Raw genomic sequence first — 27,854 nt, forward strand, 5'->3', positions numbered from 1 at the left:
TGTCCTTAAATAAATCAAAATCAGTAACTAAATAGTTGTCCATTTTAGTTAGACAAGTTAAAACCAAATAGGATAGAATTTTAAAAATAAGAACAGATTTTTGGCATTGTTTTTCTCCTTACGGCGGGCCACCCTAGCTTATTTTTGGCCATTGAATTGCTTAAAATTAGGAAGCATGCCTTAAGTCATATTTACAAAATCTAAGCTTTCATTTTCACACCCATTCCATACAACATACGTGGCCTTGGTGAGGAGAGAAAAGAGGAAGAAAAACCTAGGTGAGAAGGAAGAAAGGAGTTCCAAAAGTGATGTTAGAATTGATTGGTAAGTCTTCGGTGCATGAAGTTGTCTCTCGAATATTATCGTGTCCAAAAAGTCACAAAATATAGATTGAATGTGAGCTTTTTAAAATATATTTGAAGATTCACTAAGCATATCTCTAATCTTTGCTTTAGATTATTATTTGATGTAATGTCTATAAGATTATTGTTTTATATCATGTTTTTCTTTTGGATTAACATGTAAACGTTATGCCACCATGGCTTCGGCTTTACTTCACCGTTTGAACATTAATCTTGGGTTTTAGACCATTGTAGATGCTTACTTTTTATTTCAATTGATTATAATAGCATTATTGCGAACGATACGGACGTGTAAACCACAATAACTCTATTATAATCCTTATTTAATTGTCACAGACTCTATTAAAAGTAATGGACAAAAAGTATCAAGAGATGAGGGCTCAAAACAACGAATTATTCAAAAAGAAAATGATGCATAGTCATGCAGAAAAGAAGTGGAGAATCCAGTCAGCAGACTCCCTATATCAGTCCAAAGTAAATCGCCATACATTCACAGGAATCATAACTTGCTAAACAATGTAAACCTTGAGTTCAATCTTTGAATCCAATTAGAAATTTCACGACTTCGTGGTTTCACTACTTTTGAATGCCAGACAATAATATTGGAGCAGTTAGATAATTTATACAAGAGCTAGCCCCTGAGTTATCCAATCTCATGGCATCCTTAACCCTGTAAAGAGTTTCTCCACCATTTCAAAGTTAGCTCCCAAATCTCCTCCCCTCTGCCTCCCCCCAAAATGAGAGAGAGCATTGCCAGGCTCAGATCGAGAAGCATCTTTACGGACACAAAATTGGCATTCCGCATTAGAGAGAGAACACCAGCCAGGGCTCAGAGACACAATCTTCCCAGCAAAAAAGCCACGTGCCACATGAGTGGAAGCCTGCATTTGAGTTGAGGTCTCCAGGGGGAGGCAACATTCCGCCTTAGCAAAATTCATTACAAGCCATCTTATTTACAGCAACGAGCTATACAAATATCCCAAAAAACAACCAAGCCCACCTACGTTTTAAGGACCTCTAGAAGAATTGCTGGAGCCAGCGACAGTTTACTGCATCCTTCTGCAATTCCTCCTTCAATTTGTTTACTTGTTGCAGAGCCTGCTTCAAATCCATTTTCTCTAACGGGAGATCAGAGAACTCCTTCAGAAACTGGTGAGCCCGGGCAGCGCCTCTAGACATCTCATCAGGATCACACTCTCTCTTTCGTTTGGATCCTACCTGTGGATCATAATAACAAAATTAGAAACACAAAAATGAAAAAAGGGAGCTAACAGGACATCATATAAGCTAACAAATTGAATTCTTTTTGGTCTCAGCTAACCAAGTAGTATAGAAGGATATCTACACTCACTTCCCAAAAAGGGGAACTTTGAGCTGGCTTCCAAGTGCAGAAAACCACGCTCCATACACAGTTTTCTTTTTGTCACAACTCAACTTACAATGTCTATATGCTTCTGAATCACTTTGTTTCATTTATTAGTTTGTAGTACTAATTTTCAATTTTTGAACAGTGAACTGAATATTTTACAGAACAAGAACTTAATGAGGCTACATTTACTACAGTGTAAATGAAGATTGAGGATATTCTACAATGCCTTTTCAGTTAGTTAGCTAGGGGAGATTGATATCTTTATACGTTATGTTTTCCCGGAAAAAAATTTCTTGGTAGTAACTTACACTTCAACATGTGAAATATAGGAGTCTCGTATATTCAAAATGTTAGTTGACTAAACTATTTTTTTTTTTTATTATATTATTTTAGAGGTTCATTTAAGTTCTCTAGAGTTCCTGAATACAATAAATTTTTGAACATACCTGAAATGGTGACTTAAGCTTTCAAGTCATAGTTCTCGTGTAATGTTAGAAGAAATCAAACTTGAAGAATGTTACAATGAGCTATTTGTCCTTGCACAAAAGGTAGACATGACATCTCTCCAAGACTGATTCAATATGAAGCTGGCTCTCTTGTTAGCATGGCATTAAGTCTTTCTATTCTTGTGGTGCAAGTATTGTGCTAAGTTCACCACCTAAGTGGTATCGACACTTGGATTCAGAAAATTGAATGACACTTATATTTGCAATTCTAGAGCAATTAATCAATGCATCAACTTATGTAGTATGACCTGGGTTTTACTTTAAAGTATATGCATTTATAGCTCATCAACATAAAATCAATCAAAAGGTTTGCATAATCAAGAACCAGTGCCAAAGCAACACAGCTAGTTACTGCCTTGCCATGAGGACTGAGATCATTACAGATCCCACCTCTTCTTGAGCATCATTGGAAATGATTGCAGTAGGTGAGAAATCTTCCAATTCAGCAGCCTTTTCTCTAGCAAGGGCAACAACGCTTTCAGGAAAGTTTGCAAATTCTGCAACATGGATGCCAAAACTTTGATCACAAGCCCCTGGCTCAACCTGGAGAGTATGGTCAAATAAACGGGCATGACCACATGAGTGGATACAGTTTTGTTCAAGCATTCAAATAAGCAAGGGGGACAAGCAAATATCTTGGAGCAATTCAACAACGGAATTATTAGTCTCAAATCTTCTTAAAATGTGTAACCCCAAATTTATTTACACAGTTCTGCAAAATCTTTTGAACATTCTTCTCAATGGAAGCAAATAACTACTTTGTATCAACATTTAGACTTTATGACACAATGTGTGTAAATATGAGAAAGCACATTCAAACTTTGCGCTTGGAAATGCCAAAATACTTTTTATTTTTTATTTTTTTTTATGCCAGATAATACTAGAAATAATTAGAGCACAAACAGATTGAAATGAGATATTATGACAATTGACTTGCTTTTCAACAGAAAATGTCTGAAGTGAATTTAAGAATATCTTTGACAATCAATATTCCTATATATTTGTCATCCTTGACTATTTGAAGCCAACCCACTGGACCAATACATACTTGAAATTCTTAAAAAAAAAAAAAAGGGCAGGTGGAAAATCTTATCTGCCTTTGAGGTGAATGTAAACCTCGTGGGGTGTCTCCTCATGGCAACCATCACTGACTTGAAATTCAATCATAACTTAAAATTGCAATACAGAAGGCGATTTTTTTTTTTTTTTTTGGTCTTTTCTTTTTCATGAATTCATCCCCATGAAGTGCACATATCAGAAGCATACAACAAAATCTTCTGTAGAAAATTCTATGAAGATCTTGATTAATTGTATTTTTTAAACAAAATAAAGACAAAGTATTGACAATGATTGAAAATAATTTGCCATTAAATTCATGCAGTACAATATTAATAATATACATCATCAATCATAATGGTTCCTTTCAGCATACACGACTTTTAAATTAGAAACTCACTTTCCCTCATTTCCATATTTTCTTGGTTTTTAGAAACAACCACCTACTTCTCAATCTAAAATCGACCATTTTAATGCTACGAAACAAACTTGGCACATTAAAAGTAAAAAAGAAGTAAGCTGACTCCTAGAGGTTGGATTCATTACAAGGAAAAGAGTGCTGTAAAATAACCAACATATTATTGGAGTGTGCATCTACCTTAAAAAGCATAGTCAATTTGCGACTTGATGAGTCAATGTGTGCACTAACATGGTAGTTTGCCACACCAACATTTTGCTTCTTATGGGGCTCATGATCAGGATTTTCATGAGTTAATGCAGTCAGTTCATGAAAGTGGGTCGCAAATAAAGTGGGTGCTTTGATCACTTCAACAAGATGCTCACAGATGGCCCAAGCTAAACCTGAACACCAGAAAAAGACTTTTTGATGAGATGTTAGTTGAACCCACAATGAAGCCTTACTAAAAAATTAAAAGCATACTTCAACGGATATGATTAGAGCAAACAGCCAGATCATTATTCTGCAACCAAAATGCAAGAAAGTTACTTGACTTAAAATTACTGTATAAACCACGCATAAAAAATTAAACTTCAAAAAGTCTGAAGCCTAGTTCTTAGAATCAATATTTGTAAAAGCTTATGCACAGTAGTAATCCATGAATACTTTGAATAAATTTCCCCAAACAAAAAACTTGTCAAATTCATAGTAGTTTTTAGACTAGTATATCATTCATCATTTGGACAGAATAGAAAAAGGAACAAGGAATAACTTATCAAAAAAAAAAAAAAAAGGAACAAGGAATCAATACAATCTGAAGAATAGGAATTCGTGGTAGAGAATCTAGTCGCCACCTCCACCGTCCACGAATAAAAAAAATTCTTTCTTTTCCTTAAATCAATACAATATGAAAAAGAGGAATTCGTGGTAGAGAATCTGGTCGCCACCTCCACGAATAAAAAAATTATTTCTTTTCATTAAAAAAGACACTGCATGTCATCATCTTTCAACAAAGATTCACTGAAACCGCTTGTCCAATTTTTATTTTTTCTTCTTTTCTATATATACCAAATATTGATATCGTGCAATTAATTTATTTACCACAAATAAGTAGTTTCTCTTCACAAAACAGCTCAAAATAACCCTCTGCACTTTGATGGAAAATTAAGAAATTTCGGTTATGCCATAAAGACATTATTACTCAACAGAACAAATTGTCTGCAATAAAATGAACAGGTTTGATAAACTAAGGTAAACATGCATTAATGCTATATATAAATTCGAACGTTTCTTATTAATGGTTTGCCAGGCGAGCCCCATATGAAACATAGTATGACTGCTGGATGTGTCGAGCACTAGTCTTATTTTATTCTTTTGAATAGTCTGGAAATGGATGATTAGTTTTGGACTGTTCATACATTTTATAGTTTGTATGACTACCTGATAGGAACCCGAAAGTTGGGAACCAAAAGAGAGAACTTTTATCGATAATTCATAGATGATTAGCTCATAGGCTAGGGTTACATTTATAGGAGAGATTATTTGGTAAACAAGGAAAAAAATATGGCTTATTGTCTTGCTATATTGGGATAGAGCTGAGAGGGAAAGTAGCCGTTAGTGGCTATGCAGAATTGGCGCCAGCTGGTGCTTGCCTTAGGTGACCGCTGGCCTTAGGTGATAAAACCCTAATTGATAGATATCCCTAATAAGCTACTCTTGCCTTAATTAGAACTTAACATTCCTGCCCTCTCAAGATCAACCTTGACCTCAAGGTTGGAAATTAGGGAAGCGTTCGTAGAGGGAATGAACCTCTTCCCATGTAGCGCATTCCGGGGGTAAATTGGTCCATTGGCTGAGGACCTAAGTTATGGTGCAACCCAATTTGTGGACTTGGCGACGGTCGAGAATGCGGCATGGCGAAACCTGCAGCGTGCCCTGGTCATCGAAGGAGGGTAAGTCCTGAGCTGAAATGTTGGTGTGGCCCATGACCTGCTTTAGACAAGAGACATGAAACACAGGATGGACCGTTGAGGCTGCTGGAAGTTCCAGGTCATATGCAACCTTGCCCACGCGGTTGAGGACGCGAAATGGCCCACAAAGTCCAGGCGCCAGCTTCAGGGATCGGCGGTTGGCGATTGAGCTTTGGCAATAAGGTTGGAGGCGGAGGAACACCATGTCACCTTCAGCAAATTCCCGTTCTGTTTGGTGTTGATCCGCTTGCTATTTCATGTGGTTCTGAGCCTCGGTAAGGTGCTGTTTGAGAGCTCGGAGTATGCTGTCTCGGGTGGTTAATGAGTCATCCACCGGCCTCATATTCTACCATGGTTGGAGGGAGCCGCCCGAAAACAGCCTCGGAGCGGGTCATCTTTGTTGAAGTATGATAGGTGGTATTGTACCAATATTCTGCCAATGACAACCATTGAACCCACTGCTTGGGTTGGGTACTGACAAAGCACCGCAAGTAAGTTTCGAGGCAGCGATTTACCACCTCCGTTTGTTCGTTGGTTTGGGGGTGATACCTGGAACTGAGTTTCAGCTTAGTACCCTGCAAGTGGAAGAGTTCCTGCCAGAATTTACAAGTGAAGATGCGATCGTGATAAGACACAATTGACTTAGGGAGTACATGGAGTTTGACGATATTATCCATGAAGGCTCTTGCCACCGATGTTGCTGTATATGGGTGCTTAGAGCCACGAAATGGGCTGCTTTGGAGAGTTGATTGACGATCACCATGATCATGGTATAGCCACGGGAGTTCGGGAGTGCATCAATAAAATCCATGGACAACTTTGACCAGATGCAATCGGGCACGGGCAGTGGCTGCAGCAACCATACAGGGGACATGGTCTCATATTTATTGCGTTGACATACCTTGCATTCCGCAATGTAGGCGCGGATATCTGGTCGCATATGTGGCCAATAGAAGAGCTTATTGATGCGTTGCACCATTTTCAAGTAACCGGAGTGGCCCACGGCGAGGCTGGCATGAAGTTCATCGAGAATAATGGTCCGCCAAGGGGAGGTTGGGCTAATAACCAAGCGGCGATCGTACTGCAACAACCCATCTTGCACCAAATAATGCTTAGCCAAAAATTGATCATACTGCAACTTATCGATCTTGGCTTGTATCCAAGGATCTTGCTTCAATTCTTCCTTCATCTGGTCCAACCAATCCAGGTGCACATAGGATATGGTTGACAAGGATGCCGGATCCTCATGCTGTCGAGATAAGGCGTCTGCGATTCGATTTTCGACCCCTCTTTTATATGAAATGGTGCAGTCATACCCGAGGAGCTTGGTGAGCCACTTTTGCTGTGCCGGGGTAGAGGTGCGAGCATCCAGAAAATGCTTAAGACTTTGATGGTCGGTCTTGATGATAAAGTGGCGACCAACGAGGTAAGTGCGCCATTTAGTGACCGCATGAATGATGACTATCATCTCCTTCTCATATGTGGAGACTGAGATGGCGAGGAGCTAAAGCCTTGCTTGTGAAAGCAATAGGTCGGTTGGACTGCATCAAGACAGCGCCGATACCGGTACCACAAGCGTCGCATTCAATGATGAACGACTGGGAGAAATCAGGCAATGCGAGGACGGGGGTGGTGGTCATGCCTTCCTTGAGAGTTTGGAAAGCCTCTTCGGCAGCCGCATTCTAGGCAAAGGTCCCTTTCTTGAGAAGGGCGGTGAGAGGCATGCAGATTTTCCTATAATCCCGAACAAACTTTCGATAATAGCCTGTGAGCCCGAGGAAACCACGTAGCCCAGTGATAGTTTTTGGGACGGGCCAATCGAGCATGCTACAGATTTTGGCAGGATTGGCAGCGACTCCTTTAGAGATGATGTGACCGAGATACTCTTGTTCCACCCTGAATGAGCATTTAAATCTTTTGATGAACAGTTGATATTGCTGGAGTTGCAACAGTGTCGTCTCGAGACTTTGAAGATGAGACTTTCAAGTAGGGCTGTAAACCAAAATATCATCCAGAAAAACCAAAATAAATTTCTACAGAAATGGGCGAAATACCTTGTTCATCAAATGTTGGAAGGTAGATGGTGCATTGGTGAGGCCAAAGGGCATGACCAAGAACTTGTAGTGGCCATCATGCGTACGGAATACTGTCTTTGGAATATCTGTGTCATGGTCTCGAATTTGATGGTATTTGGAACGTAAGTCGAGCTTGGAGAAATAACATGCACCATGCAATTCGTCTAGAAGCTCGTCGATCACCGGTATGGGAAACTTGTCCTTAACCGTGATGTGGTTGAGAGCCCGATAATCCACACACATCCGCCACGTACCGTCCTCCTCGCGTACTAATAAGACCGGGGAAGAATAGGGGCTATGGTTGGGTCGGATTAGCCCGGTCTCTAGTAGTGCCTTAACTGCCTGTTCAATCTCATCCTTCTGGATTTGGGCATACCAGTAAGGGCGCACGTTGGTAGGAGCGTTGTCTGGCAATAGCGGAATCTGATGGTCGTGTGAACGCCGATGAGGCAACGACGTAGGCTTGGCAAAGAGTGACTAAACCGGTCCAAGAGAAGTTGTAGCTTCGGTGCAGCCTAATGACCCGAGGTGGTGATCTCCAGTAGCTAGGCATCTATGATCCATCTCGGTTGGACCAGTAAGCTGCTCACCGGGCTCTCTTTTTTCCAGACATGCTCCATGGTGCGAACTCCTATCTCGTGGACAGGTTGTATCTTGTTGCCCATGATTCTGTACCGCTAACTCCCCACTGTAAACACCATGCTCAATTCCGAGAAATCCAAGAGAATAGGACCCAAGGTGCGAAGCCATTGAGCGCCCAACACCATGTCAAAATCTCCGAGTGGCAAGATATAGAAATTGGTTGAAATAGAAAGGTTCTACAATTTAACCAGCATGCCCGGACAGCACTCGATGCTTGTCAGTTTGCCCCCATCTACAAAACGTACCTCCAACACTGCATCGGTATCGACCTGGCAGAGAAGACGTCGCACCACCCGAGGATGGAGGAAATTGTGCGTGCTTCCGGAGTCGACCAATGCCTTGAGTGGCTGCCGCATTATGTACGGTGTGACTTGCATGGTTTGTGGGTTTGTTGCACCGGCTAGGGCAGCAACGGATATCTCCAATACCTCCTCTGTTTCTGCATCTTCAAAAACGTCGTCTGCATCCTCCGCTGTTGTATCGTCAATGTCAATGAGGAAGAGTATTCTGTTTGCACTTATGTCCCGCTTCCCAGCGCTCATCGCAAATATAGCAAAGGTTCTTGTGTCGTCTCTCTGTGGCTTCAGCATGAGTTAGCCGTTTGACCAGTGGAAGTTTCTGGGCAACAGGGGCCATGGGCCCGATGGTGGTCTTGGTGAAGATTTTGGATGGGGGCTCGCGGGTCTGCCACTCCTCCTATAACTAGGCTAGGCCGATGGTTAAGGTCAGGGAAGTGGGTCTAAACATCTTGACATTCAAATGGATCTTCCTTCAACCCACCAATGAAGCAACTGATCAGGAATGGCTCGCTCAAGCTGGGCACCTGTGTGGCCAGCCTCTCGAGTTCGGTTTGGTACTCTTGGATACTACCTGTTTGCTGCAGTTTTGCCAGAGCTTCCGCGGAGTTGTCATACTTTGTTGGCTTGAAACGGGTCAAGAAAGCCTTGGAGAATTCTGGCCATGCTACCATGAGGTTGGTAGCCATCGCCCATCGATACCACAATAAAGCCTCTCCTTCCAGATGAAAGGAAGCAATGCGAATCTACTGTGTTGGCTGGGTCTGATGGTATTCGAAGAATTGCTCCGCTCGGTATAGCCATCCTGAAGAATCACCACCATCGAAACGTGGGAAGTTGAGGCGTAACGCCCGAGTGTGGATGGAGTTGTCATGTCGCCATGGCTCAAGGTTGTGTCCTGTACCGGAGTTGGGAGTTTGGTTCACGGGGCGGTGGAGGGGGTGTTGGAGCACCACCATTAGCACGGCCGTTGCTGGACTCCGATTCTAGCCGTTGAACGCTGGTGGACAACTGAACGCACTTCAAATGGAGGGCTGAAAGGACTTCGGCCATCTCCTTCATTTGCTGTTCGGATCGCTTCATTTGTTGCTCCGAACGTTCCATGAAGCGAATGATGTCTTGATCTATCCTTTGTTGTTTTTGCTTGCGAGTATGGACCATACACCGGATGAGAGGTGCTCTAATACCAAGATGATAGGAACCCGAAAGTTGGGAACCAAAAGAGAGAACTTTTATTGATAATTCATAGATGATTAGCTCATAGGCTAGGGTTACATTTATAGGAGAGATTATTCAATAAACAAGGAAAGAAATATGGCTTATTGTCTTGCTTTATTGGGATAGAGCTGAGAGGGAAAGTAACCATTAGTGGCTACGCAGAATTGGCGCCGGCTGGTGCTTGCCTTAGGTGAAAAAACCCTAATTGATAGATATCCGTAATACGCTACTCTTGCCTTAATTAGTACTTAACACTACCACATAGTTTCACAATTAACATCACTCAGCAAGAAAGAGTAATACACATTAAGCATTTTCATACTCAAAGGTTTTGCATGAAAATGGAAATATTTCTGAATTGAAAAGATTCACAGTTTTGCACTTATCCCACAAACAAGCACAATTTTTCGGCAAGAGGATGTTTCTCAGAAACTGATCAGATATGGACAACAGAATAATCCATTTCTACAAAATATACACAGCAGGGTAAATAAAGTTGGTACAGAATAAAAATCAAACAAGCAAATTTCTGTTGACTTTAAAATCACACTCAAAAACCTCCAACCTGTATTAGATGCAAATTTTTTACTAAGTGCTTGTTTGATAACCTCATTCAGCACAGAAAATAAACATTTCTTCATTGCTTGAGAGTGATGGCACACCTCACCTCAAGCCAAGTTGTTACAAATAAGCAGGAGCGCATAAGACAAAGTCTCGGTGGACGGCAGTGGTCTGCCGGCAAGCTCGTTCCGATCTTGGACGCAATACATTGGAATCTGAAGCACCACCACAAACGTTACCACGCATTCACCTATGGCGGTAAGGCACCACCCTATTGTGCCAGCAGTCAACTCCAGCGTGTCAGCTTAGTTATCCTCATCAAGCCACTTACTTGATGTCTAGCTTCCCAACTGGTAGACGGCTTTCCTTTTGCCCCAGATCCCTGAACTATTAAATCCAGGGGCTTTGTTCCCGAAAGTCCCTCCCCCCTCCCTGTCCTTTACTTGTCCTTTGAGGCGGCACAACCCCCAACCAAGGGAGAGGTTTGTCCAATACGTCCTCCATTGTTACTGACATGATATGTTGCCCCAGGAACCTTCTCTATTGTGTTTCACACATTTAATTTTATTTTGTAGATCTTTCATAATTATGAACAAGCCAGTCACACTATATGGGATACTTGGGTGAGGTTGTTGCAACCAAGACTTCCGCCGAGAGCATATAAAAACTAGTTAAATCATCAACCCAAGGTGCTAAACTCCAAACCAAGAAATTACTCTCCCACCTAGCTCAAAGCAGGCAGAGCTAGTTAAATTGGCTTTGGTAAAGTCATGCTTGGTTGCAATAGCATTTGGGCACGGTAGCACAAATGCATTGTATCTCTAGAGGCAAGTGGGTAGTTAAGGTTCAATTCTCTTATCACCAACAAGGCACATTTGGCTTAACTCAACTAAGCCTTCATCCAACTACATGATGTTGGCCACTTGTATTGTACCAAAAGTGGCTTGATCATAGAAAAACGTGTATAGTGTTACCAGTGTATGAGATCTGAATTTTGTTTTTGGCAGTCAATATACTTATTTTCTTTTGGAAAAGCATAAATAATTTGCAGTTAGTTATATTTTTGAACCATCCACAAAGTGGTATGCGAAGAAGCTAAAAGAGAAGCATAAGCAGTGTTATTCAGTCCTATCCTAAATGTCTCACAACAAAAAATTCAGGAGAGAGAGAGAGAGAGAGAGAGAGAGAGAGAGAACAGTACATGATCAAGATAGAAAACATGAAGCTAGTAAATAGGTTCAAGAGATACGAACCAAATCCATCATAAGTTGATGTCCCGCGGCCCAACTCGTCAATGATTATCAATGACTTATCTGTAGCTCCTTTCAATATTGATGCAGTTTCAAGCATTTCTTGCATAAAGGTAGAAACTCCACGTAACTAGAAAGAAGAAGAACACAGTTCATTAGAACTTCTACAACAAGCACATAACGTCTCCCAAGCCAATTGGGTAGTATTTTCTACAGTGATTAAAATCAGTCCAGCAATTGTATAACAGATGCATGGCAATGGAAAAACACAAGCTGGTCATTGCCAGGGAATGAGTGGAGTCTTGAGAATCCTACAAGGTCTTGAGAATCCTACAAGATCCATTCATTATCTTTTCTTTGGCAGATTATCAGAACTTCACCTAGATACGAATCCGATTGAGAGGTCTACAAGAGATCATAAATTGTTGAAGAAATAACTAGATGTTTCTTTTGTTCTTTCCAGGTGATCGGAAAATAAAGGACTGGTCAATGTAATTATATAATTACTTATTTACATAATACTGACTCACTCTATCCCATTTCATCAGATTCAGGATGTGAAGGACGGTTCCAATAAAATATAAATGCCTACTGAATCGCATCATATAGCTTGAAGAACTTCTCTCCCTATATCTAAATGTTTTGAGAAGTATTATGCAATAAAAAGGCTACATCAGAGTTACTGCCCCAAACAGTGCCAAACCAACCTATCCTCCTAAAATAATCTTGGGTCAGCCTATACGTTAAACAAATCAAATTTAAGTGAATTGATCACTAAATTTGGTGGGGCATGTTTGGGTTAGGCTCCTAAACCAGATCAGCTTGAGACAAATCCAAGAAAACATTCATTTCATGCAATGTTACAATAAATTAATTTTTTTGATATGTATACTTTGAAATAGTTTTTATGTCGATAGCATTTAGACATTCTTACAAATCAGTAGTGGGTAAATAATCAAGAATCTGTATTAGCAGGTTTCAAGTTAATGTCTTCAATTCATTATAAGAGAGCACAATCTTGCCCATGAATAATCAAATTCATACATTTAGCAGCTTTGATAAAAATATTTTGATTAACACAACTTGCACCACAAATATCTCAAACTGATCTGGTTAATGTTAGGGTCCTGATAATTTACTTTTGAAAATTATAATCAATGCAAGACTTAAGTACAACAGATAAAAAATGAGTGTAAATGCATACTTTTCTGAGATTGGACACATTGTTGTTGTCCCTTAATAGTGAAATAAGTCTGTAATTTAGTTGCTTTTGCTGTTGATGCGGCATGTATAAGAGTATAGATGTTTAAAATCTGAATCGTGCAATTTTTCCTTTTGAAATTTCACTAATATACTTGTAGTTATTTATTCTTTTTCTTTTTTGTTTGTAGTACGTGCGAATATTAGGAATACACTGCAATAAATTCAATAAAAGAGATCTGAAATACATTATTCAATATATTCGGTGAATGTTTCTTATATTTAATTGTAGAAGCCGGGAGTGTGAAAGCGTTAAAAAATTCAGAGTGAACGAAGGAGATGTATAACTTTGCTTGTCTAGGCCCATCTAGACAGAGCTCAACTGCCTAGTTTGTGAGTGCATAATTATTCAGTATTTCAAATGTTGTACCAAAGCTGCTGCCTCTCATCCATATTCAGAAAAAGCCCGTGATTGATGAAAATAATATAGAAACCAAAAAATGCAAGCAAGTTTAAAAAAGTACTTCATTTTCTGAGGTTTATAAAACTCTAGGAACTAAGAACAGGGTGGCAGCTCAGCAATTATAGATAGTGCGAAATAAGATCCTTGTGGAACCAATTTATAATATTAGGGTCAATTTTAAGGAGTCCAAACTAAATTGCTGCTGAACTCACTTGGCAATCACCAGCACCCACACGAGCAAAAATGCAATCACGTACAGAAATGCTAGCTTTGTCACATGGAACAAAAGAACCAACTTGTGCCATCAGAATATTCACACCGACCTGCAAGTGCAAATTATAAATACAGATGTAATCAAACCCATACAAATCTTAACTAGTAATTGCGGAGTTCAAGGGATCCCATGTAAAGAGAAAGTTTTTGGTACGTTGAAACTCGTTAGAGTGATGAGGTGCATTGGTGAGGTGTCCCTATTCTAGAAGATCGATGAGGTGTCTCTATTCTAGAAGGTGGTGAGGCATCCCTATGAGTTATCCTGTGGTGAGGTGTCCCTATGTGCTGTCCTAATCTAGAATACTGTAAATTCTTCTATAAATGGTAATGACATAAAAGCCCTTTCTCTTACATACAAACCCAAATTTTACATCATAACAAAATCAAACAAAATTGTATGAGTTGGTAACTAGAATAGATGGAGGTGTTCAAAATGATAAAATCAAACAAAACTAAATAACAAGGAGATCAGTCCCTTAATTGGTATTACCAAATCATCATAAGAGTAAAATGCAAAACTAGGAACTTATAGTTACATGAATGGAAGCAATAACCTAGTAGTTATTTATTGTCTTGCAACTGATAGAGAAGAAGCACATAATTGAATAATCAGTCACACCTGCCGAATAAATGTGGATTTTCCACCCATGTTAGGCCCAGTGATGATTTGGAACCAACTTTTCCCCCTGACCTGATTTGCAAGGAAAGCCAAGAACGAAGAAAAATTAACCATTCTGATTTAAGAGTGTAGATAAAGAATCTTTTCCCAGTATCTTATAAATACCCACAAGTTTACAATCATTTGGTATAAAATTCACCCAGTCTTGAGCCTCCACACAAGGATGTCTGCTCCCTTCTAAGATAATATCTCCTTCATCCTATCATAGCCAATATAATCATAATCTTACAGTGGGGAAGTGAACTTTTCTAAACAGGGAAAAAAAATCACTAATCAAAGAAATCAAAAGCAGCAAATAACTAGTAACTAATTACCGAGGGGGTGATGTCTGGTCTTGTGTAAGGAGTAGGACAGCTAGAAGCCAAATCAGCAAAACTAAGTAAGACATCCAACTCAGAAAGCAATCCAGCTAAAGAACCGAAAACCTGTAGAGCAGAAGTTTTTTCAATCCACAATAATAGCCCAGAAGCAGCAACAAGAAATTATAAAGTATAACTACCTCAGAGAATGTTGCTGCAGTTTGAACTACACGGTCGACCAGCTCTTTCTGACAATTCTTATACTCCTCAAGTTTCTTTTGATACTGGTCACCTAATTTTTTAAGCTTTGCATTCGTAAATTTAACTCCATCCTTTCGGGTTTCAAGGACGATAAATTGAGTAGTGAGCTTTTTCCTTATTTTTGGCTCCTCTTTCTTTGTAATTCTAAAAACATGTCCAAACTGTGTGCCCCTATCTAACTTTAACGCCTTATCTAGGGGCAGATCAAGTTCATTAGCAGTTTGTGTATGTAAATTGTGTATTTGGCGCTCCAGTGACTCTTGTTCATCTTTCAGCGCAGAGAGTGCAGGATCATAACTGGAAGAAATCATGTATTCCCCATTCTCAAGTTGATCAAGGTCAACAGAAGCTTCTACAAGGCCAATGAACTTATTCAGGTGATCATCATCAGTCCAGCAATCTAGGGGATCCAAATACCTGTCCTTGATCAGGGAGGAAAAATGTCCCTCATAATGTTCCAGGGCACTTTTAATGTAGGGAAGTCTTACACTTGACTGCGTCCAGAAGATGTGAACCAAATTAAAAACAGAGGCACTTTCAACTACTGGATACAACTTGTGACATAAACATGTAACAAACTTCAAAGGAAAGCAAGTAGGCTGCACTAATGCTGCAAAGAGGCATTATGGTAAACTCAATGCCAATAATAAGCAGAACAAAACATTTTATAGCTTGCAACCCAATGAACAGAAAATACATCAAGATCACCAAAACTACTTCCCTGAAGATCAATCATTACTAAACTTTCGGTATGAGATGATATTCCATTACAACAGGGCCTATATTAACATTCTCAACAAAAGAAAGTGATAATTAAAGAAGATGTGTAAGTGAGCATCATTAGTTAGAAACCAAATACTAGGTTGTTAGTGAACAACGTTAGTCAGTTTGGAAGGAAGAAGAAAAAAAATATTCTATTTTGCTTGTTGCTAGCAAAGACAAAAAATACTAAACAGCCATACCAACACCAGGATACTACTGAACCCTACCAATTACTAAGTACAATGTAATGAATCTACCTGATAAAGTTTTACAATATGCTGCAAACCGGCTCTTTTCTTCTCAAGATTGTGCATCAGTCGCTCAATGTCTGATATTCTTTTCAGGTGCTGCCTCAGATCTTGACGAAGTGCAGCATCCTCCACAAATGCTTCTACCAAATCCAACCTGGAGTTGATTTCCTTTACATCTAATAAAGGCTGCTTCAGCCACACGTGCAATAACCGTTTTCCCATACCAGCAGTACAAGTTCTATTCATGAGACCAAACAAACTGAAATTTTTGTTGGCATCCGTCTTGCTTTCCAGGACATTCAGTGCCCTCATAGCAGCAAAATCTAACCTCATATAGCTGTCGAGATTGTACCTGCAGATCGTATAGTTCCCATAATTGCTCTCATCTACAAGTAATTCAGCATAAGACAGTAATGCCCCCAAGGCACCAGGTGCAAATTCAAATACAGAAATTAAGTCTCTAACCGGTTCTTTAGAACCTTTAACAAGCCTACCAAGATCCTCCACTAAGTCCCTTGCTTTGAACTCAGTTTTCTTTCTCTCAGTTAACATCACACCACATCTAGTCAAAGCATCATGCAAGGATCTACTTTCACTGGATTTAGCACTCTCGACAGGCAGAAGGCATTCCTTACAACCAAGAGCAACTAAAGCTGACTCCACATTTGTAAATTGGCTATCGTCAAGAAATTCAGCCAACCCAAGTACTCTCTTAGTTAGATCAATGTAAGCTAATCCAACAGTGCACCCATTTTCACGGAAGTTGGGTGATAGTGCAACAACAACCGGGGAAACCTGCATCTCATTGTTGGCAAACAAAACATCTTCAAAACTGCCAAGATTTCCAGGAGTTCCACTTTTCACCAGTCTCCAATTTGAACCACTACCCTCATAGAGCTCAAGAGTATGGTCTGTTCTCTCCAAGAGTAGATCACGGGCAATTGTTTCGAACATGTTTTTGCTAATAGTTACACTTGAAAGGGCATCAGATCCGCTACCCAATTGTCGCAAAGAAGTAGTAGTATGATAGTAGATCTTTGCAATAAAGGTTGCATTTTCACCATGAGCAGTATAGTAGTCCTGAATAATTTACACAAACAAATAAAAAATTGACAACAAAATCATGCATAAATAAAGAAAAAGGTGTAAAGATATGACGTACTTCGAGAAAGAAAGAGGATTCCCCATAAGCCAATAAAAGACTTATAGTTACCGTTAGAGTGATGAGGTGTTGCCTTCTAGAAGGTTGTTAGGTGTCCCTATGAGGTGTCCCAATGAAGGGTCCTTAATCTAGAACATTGTATTTACTCCTACAAATACTAGTGTATGAATGAAAAAATTGAGAATTTTGGAATCACTATATTTTGTAAGGTACCTGCTCTTGTGTTACTAAGCATCCCATTAGTGATTTTGTTTCCACTCATTTATTGTCTCTATTTTCATGTTCTACCTCCCAACTATCTGCCATCTTTATCCTAAGACAGTGCATGAGGCTTTATCTAACCCGGGTTGAAGGAAATACAGAGAAGTGAAAATGGCGGCCTTGCATCAAAATAGAACTTGGGATCTAGTTCCTCTTCCCCCTGGTAAGAAGATTGTTGGTTGTGAATGGGTATACACAATCAAGTTTAATCTTGACGGCTCACTTGACCGGTGGACAGCACGGTTAGTTACCAAAAGATACACATAGACCTATGATGCTGATTATAAAGAAACTTTTTTCCCTGTTGCTAAAATTTCTTCTGTCTGTGTGATAATTTCTCTGGCTCGTTCTTGAATATATTAAAATGTAGGTTGAACCAAAATACGTTCTTGCCTCTCCTATTTTCTTTCTCGGCTCTTTCACCCTAGTGATGGCGCATGTAGGCGCGTCTCGCTAGGGCTCCATTCTCTCTTGCCGCTTTGAAGCTCGGATGACATATTAGATTGCGGAGTTTTCGGGTGGTGGGTTTTCATTTAGCGCTCTGTTTTTGGTTGTGTTATGGTTTGGTTTTGGGTTGTCAGTTCTAAGCTAGGCTGGTGCTGGTCTCCGGCTGGTGGTGGAGCAAGTTTGCACGCGGAGATACCATGCGGTGTTGATATGGAGAGGTGTTTCTCCGTGGAAGCAAAAAAATTCTTCTTTTCAATGAGAGTTGATAAGGCAGACTTTCGTTTGGAGGAAAGGAAGAAGGATTTTGTAGGGCATGTATTTGTGGGTGCTCCGTTTGGCTGGTGGATACGGTTGAAGAGATGCAGAAGTCTCTGGGTGAAGAAGATTTCGTCAAGTCTTACTGTGAGGATGAGAAGGTGCTGATAGTCTGTGGGAGTGGTAATAAGGCCAACCGTTACCTGGAGGTGGCTGTTTATGCAGAGGGTGATCGGAAATGTATCATTTGGCTTCCCAATGGTCGTGAAGGGTGGGGATGGCGACGGCTTGTGGGAGAGCTGCGTCAATTATTGGTGCCTTTTGAAGCCAAATCTCGATTGCCGGGTTCTGTTGAGATTTCATCGGAGTGGAAGCAAATGGGAGTAGGCGTAAAGGCTTCTTTGTCTAGGCGCTCCTTCGTAGAAGTGGTGCGCGCAACAACCAGTTCTGCTGTAGTCTTTGGTGAGTTAAAGAAGCTGCCTTGGGGTCATCTTGATTTGTTTCCAATGGCGGATTGTTTTGAGTGGATGAATGGAGGTGAGAATCCAAGATTGGCGATGGATTACTCTAAGTTGGAGAAGAATCTAAGGAGGGCGGAGGTTGACTTAGTGGGGATCGTTGGGTTAGTGAAGAACGCGAAAAAGAAGAAGGGCACTCTTGTCAATCGCTCGCAGAAGAAGATTCTAGGGTATGCATGGAGAAAGATGTGCGGTCGGATAAAGGCTAAAGTGGGTCGGGTGGTTGGTTTTGGGCTGGACCAATTACCCTCTGCGGGTTTTAGAGGTGTTCGTTTGAGCCCAAACCGGTTTGTGAGACGATGGGCTCTGGTTTTGTTTGAGCGGGTATGGATGTTGGTTTGGGTTTGAGACTCGTTGCGGGTCCTAGGCTCTCTATAGATCCCAGGTCCGCATCGTCGCCTGAAGTTGCCATTTCTTCGTCGTCGAAGGTCATGGTGCTGTTTTCATCTGCAACTGGGGATCTGGAAGTACGCCAAAGTGGGTCTTCTTAGGTGTGGTTTGCTTTCGCCGGTGGGTGTGATTCTGCCCCGGTGGTCACAAAAGATACCGTCATGGTGTCAGCGGTGGAGGACGTCGCTCAATCTTCTTAGGTGTTTGAGAACCCTGCTGCTCCAGGGTTTGTCTTTCCTCCCTTGCTGACTTCCTCTCTTGATCCTTTGTTTGTTGCTGTTGGGTTCTCTGCTATGGCAAAGGGGATGATGTCTTCAGCATCACTGGAAGGTTCCCTCAAGTTTGTGGGGCCATCTTTGGCACCAGTTAGCAATGGTGTTGGGTCTGTTGAGCTCCGGATTCAGACCACCTCCACCAGGCAGAACTCGCTTTTATTCGGTGACTTATACTCAGGGGCGGCAAAATTGGGAGAAAGGATACGTCTCTCTATTCCAACATTGTCAGTATCTAAGCCTTTCTAGAGTTACTATAGGAAGGCTAGAGAAGGTAGAGCAGTGCATTTGGATGAGAGTATAGTTGTAGGGTCTGTGTAGCAATGGGTATAGATATTGACAATGAGACTAAGTTTCTGCAGCGCTCGAAGGGGGTGGATCCTCTGCCTGTCGAGGAATCCTCGGTGGCTGCGGCGCAGCCATTGCTGGATTCTGGTGGAGTGTTAGCTTCCTTGAAGGTTGTTAAGCAATCTGTTCCGGTGAGGGGTATCCTCAATCTAAGCATGTCTGTGCAACCTCTTCTCTCGCTTGAAGTGTCGGCCGCGTCATCATCTTTTCTTGTTGCTAAGGAAGTTGGGGCGGAAGGGATTCCAACCCTTTTGAGTGGTTGCAACACTCCAAATGATGAAAAGGGTGAGGATTCCAAGATTAATGGCCTGATACAGTCTCAGAAGTGGTCGGCAGGCGTTGGCTTGGATGGTGAGATCGTAGTGTGGGATCATGGTGATGAGATTTGGAATGGGGAGGATGGAGAATCCCCTCTCCCTTTGGGTATTTTACATCCTGATATGCCCTTGGATTGGGCGATGGATGGTGTTCATGGCGAGGACCCGTCCTTGGCAATCATGGATGCCATTGAAGAGGAGTTTCATCGAGAAAGAATAATAGCGCGCCAAAAGACCAAAGGTAGAAGAGAGTTGTTGAATTTGAAAAGCTCCATTAATTACGACAATGCAAGCTTACATGACGTAGTGTTGTGTGCCTTTTGTGGGTTTCTTTTTTTTTTTTTTTTTTTGCTGGCTTGGTGGTTCCTGTGTATACTTCTTGTATACTTAGGGGCGCCTTACACTTGGTTTTAATAAAAGTTTTATTACTTATCCAAAAAAAAAAAAAAATTCTCTGGCTACTAATCTTGATCGGCAACCATTTCAGTTAGATGTAGAAAATGCATTTATGCATGGTGACCTACTTGAGGAGATTTACATCGAGCAACCATCAGGGTTTGTTTCTTAGGGAGAGTATCAGAGCAATGTTTGTAAGTTGAAGGCCCTGTGGCCTAAAATAGTCATTGAGGGCATGACTTGGGAAACATTTTGAAGTAGTCCTAAAATTTGGTCTTCATAGATGTCAAACAAATAATTCAATGTTTCATTATATAATGTAGGATGTATTCTTCTTGTGGTATATGATATCGTGATTGCAGGAAATGACTTAGTAAATATTGCTAGATTAAAAGAAATTTTGCAGCAACGATTTCATAATAAAGACCTATCAATCTTTTTTAGTGAAAACATTTTGTCGATTTGCTGGATGAAAGTGGTCTATTGGGAGACAAAACCTAACGATGTTCCTATAAATCCGAATAAGAAACTGTTGAAGGATAAAGGGGTACTATTTGAAAATCCCAATCGTTTTCGTCAATTAGTTGAAAGCTAAATTATTAGACGATTACTAGACCAGACATATCATATGCAGTCAGTGTAGTGAGTCAATTTCTGAAGGTTCCTAGAGTACCACATTGGGCTGCTGTTATTTGTATTGTTTGTTATCTCAAGAGAGCTTTGGGCCTTGGTATACTCTATGAAAAAAATGGACATCACAAGATGAAAGGTTTCACTAATGCAGATTGTGCAAGTTCTCTCTCAGACAAAAGATCTACTATAGGGTATTGTACATTCTTAGGGGGTAAAGGCTCACACAAAAAAAGAATTAATATGGTTGCAATGCTTCCTTCAAGAATTTGGTTTTCCAACTCCTACTTCCATGTCACTATTTTATGATAACCAAGCTACCTTGCATATTGCCTCTAATCCTATGTTTCATGAAAGGGCTAAGCATATTGAGGTTAATTGTCACTTCATACAAATTGTCCATTTCTCTAGCAATTGATCCTTAATCTTTTTGGAGTCTTGTGGGTTATGCCTAACAACATCCAAGAACTTCTTCATTGCTGGAAAGTTGAAGGGAGGGGACATCCCAAAGAGGCTATCTAGAAAGTTATTCTTGCTCTCTTATTGTGGAGCATTTGGAGAGAAATGAATTGCCGTATTTTCGAGAATAGTGAGACTAATGTACTCTTTCTAAAATCTTCCTTTTTGAGATCTCTCTTGGGTTGGTTTCTTGTTAATGTTCCTAACTTTGTCTCTACAAATCTAGTTGATTTGACTAGTTTTTTACATTGTAAGGGTTGAGCCCATGAAGAGTACGTGGGTTTAACCCTTTTTTTCTCAATAAAATCTGAATTATTCATCAAAAAAAAAAAAAATCGTTTGAAGTTGGGTTATATGATATTTATGCTTCAGCATGAGGGGGAGTGTAGAGTGATGAGGTGTCCCCTTCTAGAAGGTGGTTAGGTGTCCCTATGAGTTGTTCTAGTGTAAGGTGTCTCTAAGAGGTGTTCTAAATCTAGAACATTGTATTTTTACTTCTATAAATACTAGTGTATGAATGATAAAATTAAGAAGTTTGGAAGCACTGTATTTCTTATCTGTTACCATGAAAGAGCCTACGCTGTACTAAGTCAGTACAATAACAAGAAATTGTGGGAACTCTATTGAACTTAAAATCAAAATTTAATTTATAAACATAACAAATTCCATGCAAACAAAAAAGAATGCAAGGACAATTGAGAGAGAGAGAGAGCAGAATTTCTAGAAGCTTGGCACATGTGACCGGCTAAAATAAAAAAAATGGCTAACTATAAGGATTATCGTGCTGTTAAGAACACAACTGAAATACTATTTCATTGAAATCATAAGCTGGATATAAGCCAAAACAACGTAAGCAAGTGCATGTGGCAGTGGAGCCAAATTTAAACACCCAGGTGTGCAGCCCAGGTTGGGGGGATCTTTTAAAATGTTTTAATAACAATTTGGAAGGAAAGGTTTCTTTAAAACTCTTCTTATACTTTATTCAACACAAGGATCTTCACAGACAATCCTGTGCAAAATATGTCATTACCACCCAAATATGTTAAGTGATGATGACACTTCAAGGAAGGAGACACGAGGATATTGATAACCGCAGATATACATATTATAAAAAAGTATATACTTTTTAGACCAAGCATACTCAACTCAACTAGACAAGCCTTAGCCCCATCAAAGTCTTAATGAATAAGTTACATTAGAAATACTCCAGCAAACTAATACATAGTATATTTTTAAAGTTCCGAAAAATAGGGTGCTAAAGAGGGTTAAGTCTGTTTTTAAAGGGATTCGGGCTGGGGCTAAAGTGATTAAGCCTAATGCCAAGTTGGACGCGATTTCGGGTCATAAGCTGTCTTCGATTTCTGGTGTGTTTTCGGGGCGGGGATCGGGTCCGGGAAGTCTTCTTCGTCCGACAGAGGTCCTTGGGAGCGCTATTCGGCCGGAGGTGACGTTTATGGCAGAATTTGGGGTGGATTTGCGTATGTCACCATTCGGGGGTGGATTTAGTGATCGGCAGCTCGTTCCTGTGGTCGAGTCCGTCAAGCAGGCCGTTCTTTCCCCCCTGCCGGCACCGGTGTTGCTTCCTCCGATGCTTCTGTGTGATTTTCCTTCTAGGGTGCGGCCTTCTGTGGACTTATGTTCTTCCAGTTCAGGGCTCATCCTTCGGTAGGCAGTTTCGTCGGCTGGCTCTATCTTGGTGAGGTCGGATTTTGAGGACTATCAATTTAGTAAGCATGGTGCCTCGTCTGGCGGTGCTGAGCATGCAGAGTTTGGGCGTCCTTCGGTAGGCAGTGTTGCTTTTGGTACTCCTTCAGGTTCTCTCCTTCGGCAGGCAGTGATGCATTCGAATGCCCCTACCTTGGTAAGGATTTTTGGTGGGGGTCCTCAGTTTGGGAAGTTTGAAGGTCCTCTTGGGGTTTCGGCTACCTTTCCTCCTTTTCAGCGGGTTTTGCTTCCTCCGTGGCCAAGGCCGTTCTCCCCTGTGTATGGGTGTCCCCAGTTTGTGTCGTCGGGAGTCTTTGAGGTGGGGGAATCTTCAAAGGGGGCCGGTCCGGAGGAAAGAGATGTGGTTTACTCCAGGGTTGTGCAAGATGCTAGATCTTGTTTTCGCACGATGGGGGTTTCGTTCTTGGGATCTGATGAGAAAGGTTTTTTGGACTTCTTGACTTGGACCGAGGATCGGAGCTATGATTCTGACTCCCCTCCTAAGAAGGAAAAGAAGATAAAAAGGAAAAAGGGGAAAAGAGAGGTCAAGAATTTAGAATGCTCGATTAATTTTGATGCTAGGGATGTGGGTTCCAGTAGGATTAGAGGCAAGAAGTTGGGGGTTTGATGTAACTTTTCTTCTGTCTTTTGAGTTTTTCGGGTGTTCTTCTCTTTTTTGTTTTTCTTTTGTTTTGGTGTCCTTTTTGTATACTCTCTGTATGCTTAGGGGCGCCTTTACGCTTTTTTAATGCATTTTGTTTACCTATCCAAAAAAAAGATATTAAACAAAACTTCCATGGCCTTCTAGCCTAGTAGACACAAATGGGGAATCCATATTGAATGCAAGATAAATGGGGTTCAATCAATTATTTATTTATTTGTTGCATAGTTTACTTTGATAATTCATAAAACACAGGAGGCAGGAACTTCTGTTATAAAACGTCCATAAAATGGGTCTTTTTCAGCAATATATAAGCTGCCAAACATCTTATGACTTAGTTTTCAAGGACAGGACTGATTTACAATCTAATTCAAACCCTACATGCACTAAGAAGCCACAAAAGACTAAAAAATAAATATGAAGAAGAAGACCAGTAGCCACTAGAAATGCAAAGGTCAAGTTCTCAAGAAGCACTAATCACCTCGCACAACTTGAGGAAAAAAAGAAGAAAAGAAAAAAAGGTAACAAGCACACCCAACAGGAAATATAGCTTGAATGCTTTTCTATGGCCTTCTTCCAAGCGTGCTGGGATGTCGTGAGAGTGGACATTATGAAGGTTTTTGATGATTTTCATGCCAGAGGTTTGTTTGAGAAGAGCTTGAATGCTTCGTTTATTTCTCTTATTCCGAAGGTTCCAAGGGCCACTCCATCAAAGATTTCCGGCCTATTAGTTTTGTGAGAGGTCTCTACAAGATTATTGCTAAAGTTCTAGCAAACAGATTGAAGTCAGTCTTGGAGAAGGTCATCTCCAAATCTCAGAGCGCTTTTATCAAAGGGAGGCAGATTCTTGATCCGATTCTTATTGCTAATGAATGCATTGATAGTAGGCTTAGATCGGGGGTGCCAGGCATCATTTGCAAGATGGACTTCGAGAAAGCATACGATCATGTTAACTGGGATTTTCTTTTGTATATGTAGAGGTGTGGCTTTGGGGAAAAGTGGTGTAGGTGGATCGCTCATTGTATCTCAACTGTGCGGTTTTCGGTGTTAATCAATGGCTCCCCTTTTGATTTTTTCAGTAGCTCCCGAGGACTGAGACAAGGGGATCCTTTGTCACCCCTTTTGTTTGTTTTTGTGATGGAAGCCTCGAGCCGTATGATCTCAGCTGCAGTTAGAGGGAGTTTGTTGGATGGATTTAAAATAGGTGACGTAGATTTTTCGCATCTTCTGTTTGCAGATGATACTCTGATTTTTTGTAGTGCTCATTCTTCTCAGTTGCATAATCTGCGAAGTCTCTTCCTCCTGTTTGAAGCAGCTTCGGTTTGAAGGTTAATTTGACAGAGTCAAATTTAATTCCAGTGGGGCATGTTGATCAAGCGGAAAGGCTAGCCGACATTTTAGGGTGTGGGTTTGCCACTTTGCCGGTTAAGTATCTTGGTCTTCCTTTGGGGGCTTCCTATAAGTCCACTCATATTTGGGACGGGGTTGTTGAGAAGATTGAACATCGTTTGGCTAGTTGAAAAATGATGTATCTTTCTAAAGGTGGTAGAGTAACCCTTATTAAGAGTACCCTTGCCAATGTGCCTACTTACTTTTTGTCTCTGTTCCATCTCCCGAAGAGTGTTGCTGCTTGTTTAGAGAAGCTTCAACGGGATTTTCTTTGGGGTGGATTGGGTATTCGAAATTTGTTGTTGTTCAACCATGTTTTGTTAGGTAAATGGTTGTGGCGGTATGGGATAGAAAGAGAAGCTTGGTGGAGAGTTGCGGTGAATGCCAAGTTTTGTAGTTTGTGGGGTGGGTGGTGTTCTCGCGAGCCGGTTGGTGCTCATGGGGTGGGGCTGTGGAAGAATATCAGGAAAATGTGGGGGATTTTCTCTGGTCTCTCTAGATTGGAGGTGGGGGCTGGGGTTAGGACAAAATTTTGGCATGATCTGTGGTGCGGGGATAGGGTGTTGAAGGAAGCATTTCCTATTCTTTTTGGTATAGCTCGGATGAAGGATGCTTTCGTTGCGAATAATATGGAGGTTTTTGGGCGGCTCTATACAGTTGAATGTAAGTTTTGTTAGAGAGGCACATGACTGGGAAGTGGGTGTCTTTGCATCCTTCTTTCATGTGTTGCATTTAGCCAGGGTGAAATTGTGCTGATAGGCTTAGGTGGGTCCCTTCCAAGAAAGGGGTGTTCAAGGTTAAGTCCTATTTCAGCTCCTTGGCCGGCTGTGAGGGCAGTCATTTCCCTTGGAAGAGTGTGTGGAGGACTCAGGCTCCTTCGAGGGCGGCGTTCTTCGCGTGGTCAACAGCCCTTGGAAAGATTCTTACAGCGGATAATCTCAGGAAGCGAAAGATAATCATTGTGGATAGATGCTACTTGTGCAAAAGAGACGGGAAAACTGTAGACCATCTTCTTCTTCATTGTGATGTGGCTACTACTTTGTGGAATCATGTCTTTTCTAGGTTTGATATGTCTTGGGTTATGCCTAGGAGAGTTGTCGATTTATTCGCATGTTGGTGGAAGGCGGGTAGGTCAAGGAGTGCTGTAGTTTGGAAGATGGTGCCTATTTGCATTCTTTGGTGTGTTTGGAAGGAGAGAAATTTTAGGTGTTTTGAAGACTTGGAGAATTCCATGGAGAATTTTGTTGCTTCGTTTTTTCATACGTTGTATATTTGGACGAAGGTTTTTTTGTCTCCCGTGTGTATTAGCTTTTTTTGATTTTCTTGTTCGTTTTTCTTTGCCTTCTTAAGCGTTTCCTTGTGTATACTTTCAGTGTACTTAAAGGGGCGCCTTACGCTTTTATAAAATTTCATTTACTTATCAAAAAAAAACAGGAAATATAGCTGGAAAGACTTATGAATTTGAACTGACCCTGCGATCAAAGAACCGTACAGCCCTTGGGTCCTGCAAAAGAAACATTCAAAATAAGCAGAAAGCTTTAGGTTTAGAAAGCACACACAAATTTCACTTCCTTCTCTTTTTGCTCCATTTTCCGGGCAACCAAGCAGACAACTAGAACCTCCACAAAAATCTCACAAATTTCAATCCCACATGTCGGGTAAGAGAATAAGAAGAGAATTACATGGGGTATCGCCTTGAAGAATGAGAGAAACCCTTGAGCCTGCTTAGCATCTACCAACAGCACAACAAAATTAATCACAAAAATTCATCACGAAGTTTCATCAACTCAAAAATCAAATCAGACAACTAATCGCAAAAATAGAAATGTTTTGGGCTAAAGCTAGGTTTTTGTTTTTGTTTTTTGTTTTTTGTTTTTTTTCTAAAAAAAAAGTCCTTACCCAGTTTCAGCTCAGGAAGCTTGTTCTGCTCCTCAAAATTCTCTTCCATTGCTGTTATCTTAGGGTTTCTGATCTCTCTTTTCCGGGACAAAAGAGAAATGGCTTTTGGAGTCTCTGTACATAAAGGAAGGTGGACCGGGCTTTTGGAGTCTCTGTACATAAAGGAAGGTGGACCGGGATCCCCTCAGATTTTTAGAAATCTGAGGAACTCAGATTTTTAAATCTGGGTCGTTCAATTGATCTAAGGGACCAAATGGCAGCCACCTCACTTGCCCTTTTAAACTAAAAAATAGAATAAAAAATTCAAAATCACCGTACAAAAATTTGTCTAAACTCTAAAGCAAAACAAAATTCAAAACCCCAAAATTTTCCCCATCTTCATCTTCAGAGCTCATCCATCCCCTCCACGCCCTCCCCCCAAAATCCATCATATCCAGACAAGTCGACGGATCAGCCAACCAACAGACGCCAAATCGTGGACGGAAAGCACCGTGTGACGCCGGGTAACGACCGTACACCGCGAGCCCTCAGCCACCGTACTTTGCTAAAGAACCACCACACACCCGCTAGGGATGAACCACCACCGTACAGAGATAATTTTTCTTCTTCTTCTTTTGATTTCCTCTGGTGGTATGACCCCAGATCTGGCTTCTCCTTGTTGTTTTCGATTTATTTTTGGTTTGTGAGTTGTTTGGTTTTTCTAGATTTTTCCCAGATCTACAAGGAATTTTCTGGGATTGAGCAGAATTTTCCCAATCGCAAGGTCTCTCTCTGTGGGCTTGAGCTCCCATTCTGAACCAAGAACGCTCTCATTCTTGATGCTTGTAGGTATATAAGGTTTTCTCATACTTTGGGT

At 40.9% G+C, this 27,854-nt stretch overlaps 1 protein-coding gene across 1 annotated transcript; it reads right to left on the reverse strand.

The window, feature by feature from the left end:
- Positions 1–735: 735 nt before the first annotated feature.
- Positions 736–27,157, reverse strand: LOC133866015 (DNA mismatch repair protein MSH2-like). Its single transcript, XM_062302567.1, has 13 exons — positions 26,999–27,157; positions 26,782–26,831; positions 26,571–26,603; positions 15,897–16,970; positions 14,817–15,371; positions 14,632–14,742; positions 14,427–14,516; positions 14,258–14,329; positions 13,578–13,688; positions 11,706–11,832; positions 3,892–4,094; positions 2,628–2,780; positions 736–1,580 (listed from the first exon to the last, which is right to left on the reverse strand). The coding sequence occupies exons 1-13, from the start codon at positions 27,045–27,047 to the stop codon at positions 1,380–1,382; spliced, it is 2,829 nt and encodes a 942-aa protein (XP_062158551.1). The 5' UTR covers positions 27,048–27,157; the 3' UTR covers positions 736–1,379.
- Positions 27,158–27,854: the final 697 nt, after the last annotated feature.

This window comes from Alnus glutinosa, chromosome 4 (genome assembly GCF_958979055.1).
Source record: "Alnus glutinosa chromosome 4, dhAlnGlut1.1, whole genome shotgun sequence".
NCBI classification, from domain to species: domain Eukaryota; kingdom Viridiplantae; phylum Streptophyta; class Magnoliopsida; order Fagales; family Betulaceae; genus Alnus; species Alnus glutinosa.

Coding starts and splice junctions, on each gene's coding strand:
- LOC133866015 (XM_062302567.1), bottom strand. CDS start 27,047: ATGGAAGAGAATTTTGAGGAGCAGAACAAGCTTCCTGAGCTGAAACTG. Junction 14,330..14,426: donor TACCAAATGATTGTAAACTT/GTGGGTATTTAT, acceptor CTTGCAAATCAG/GTCAGGGGGAAAAGTTGGTT. Junction 1,581..2,627: donor CCAATGATGCTCAAGAAGAG/GTGGGATCTGTA, acceptor TATGATCCACAG/GTAGGATCCAAACGAAAGAG.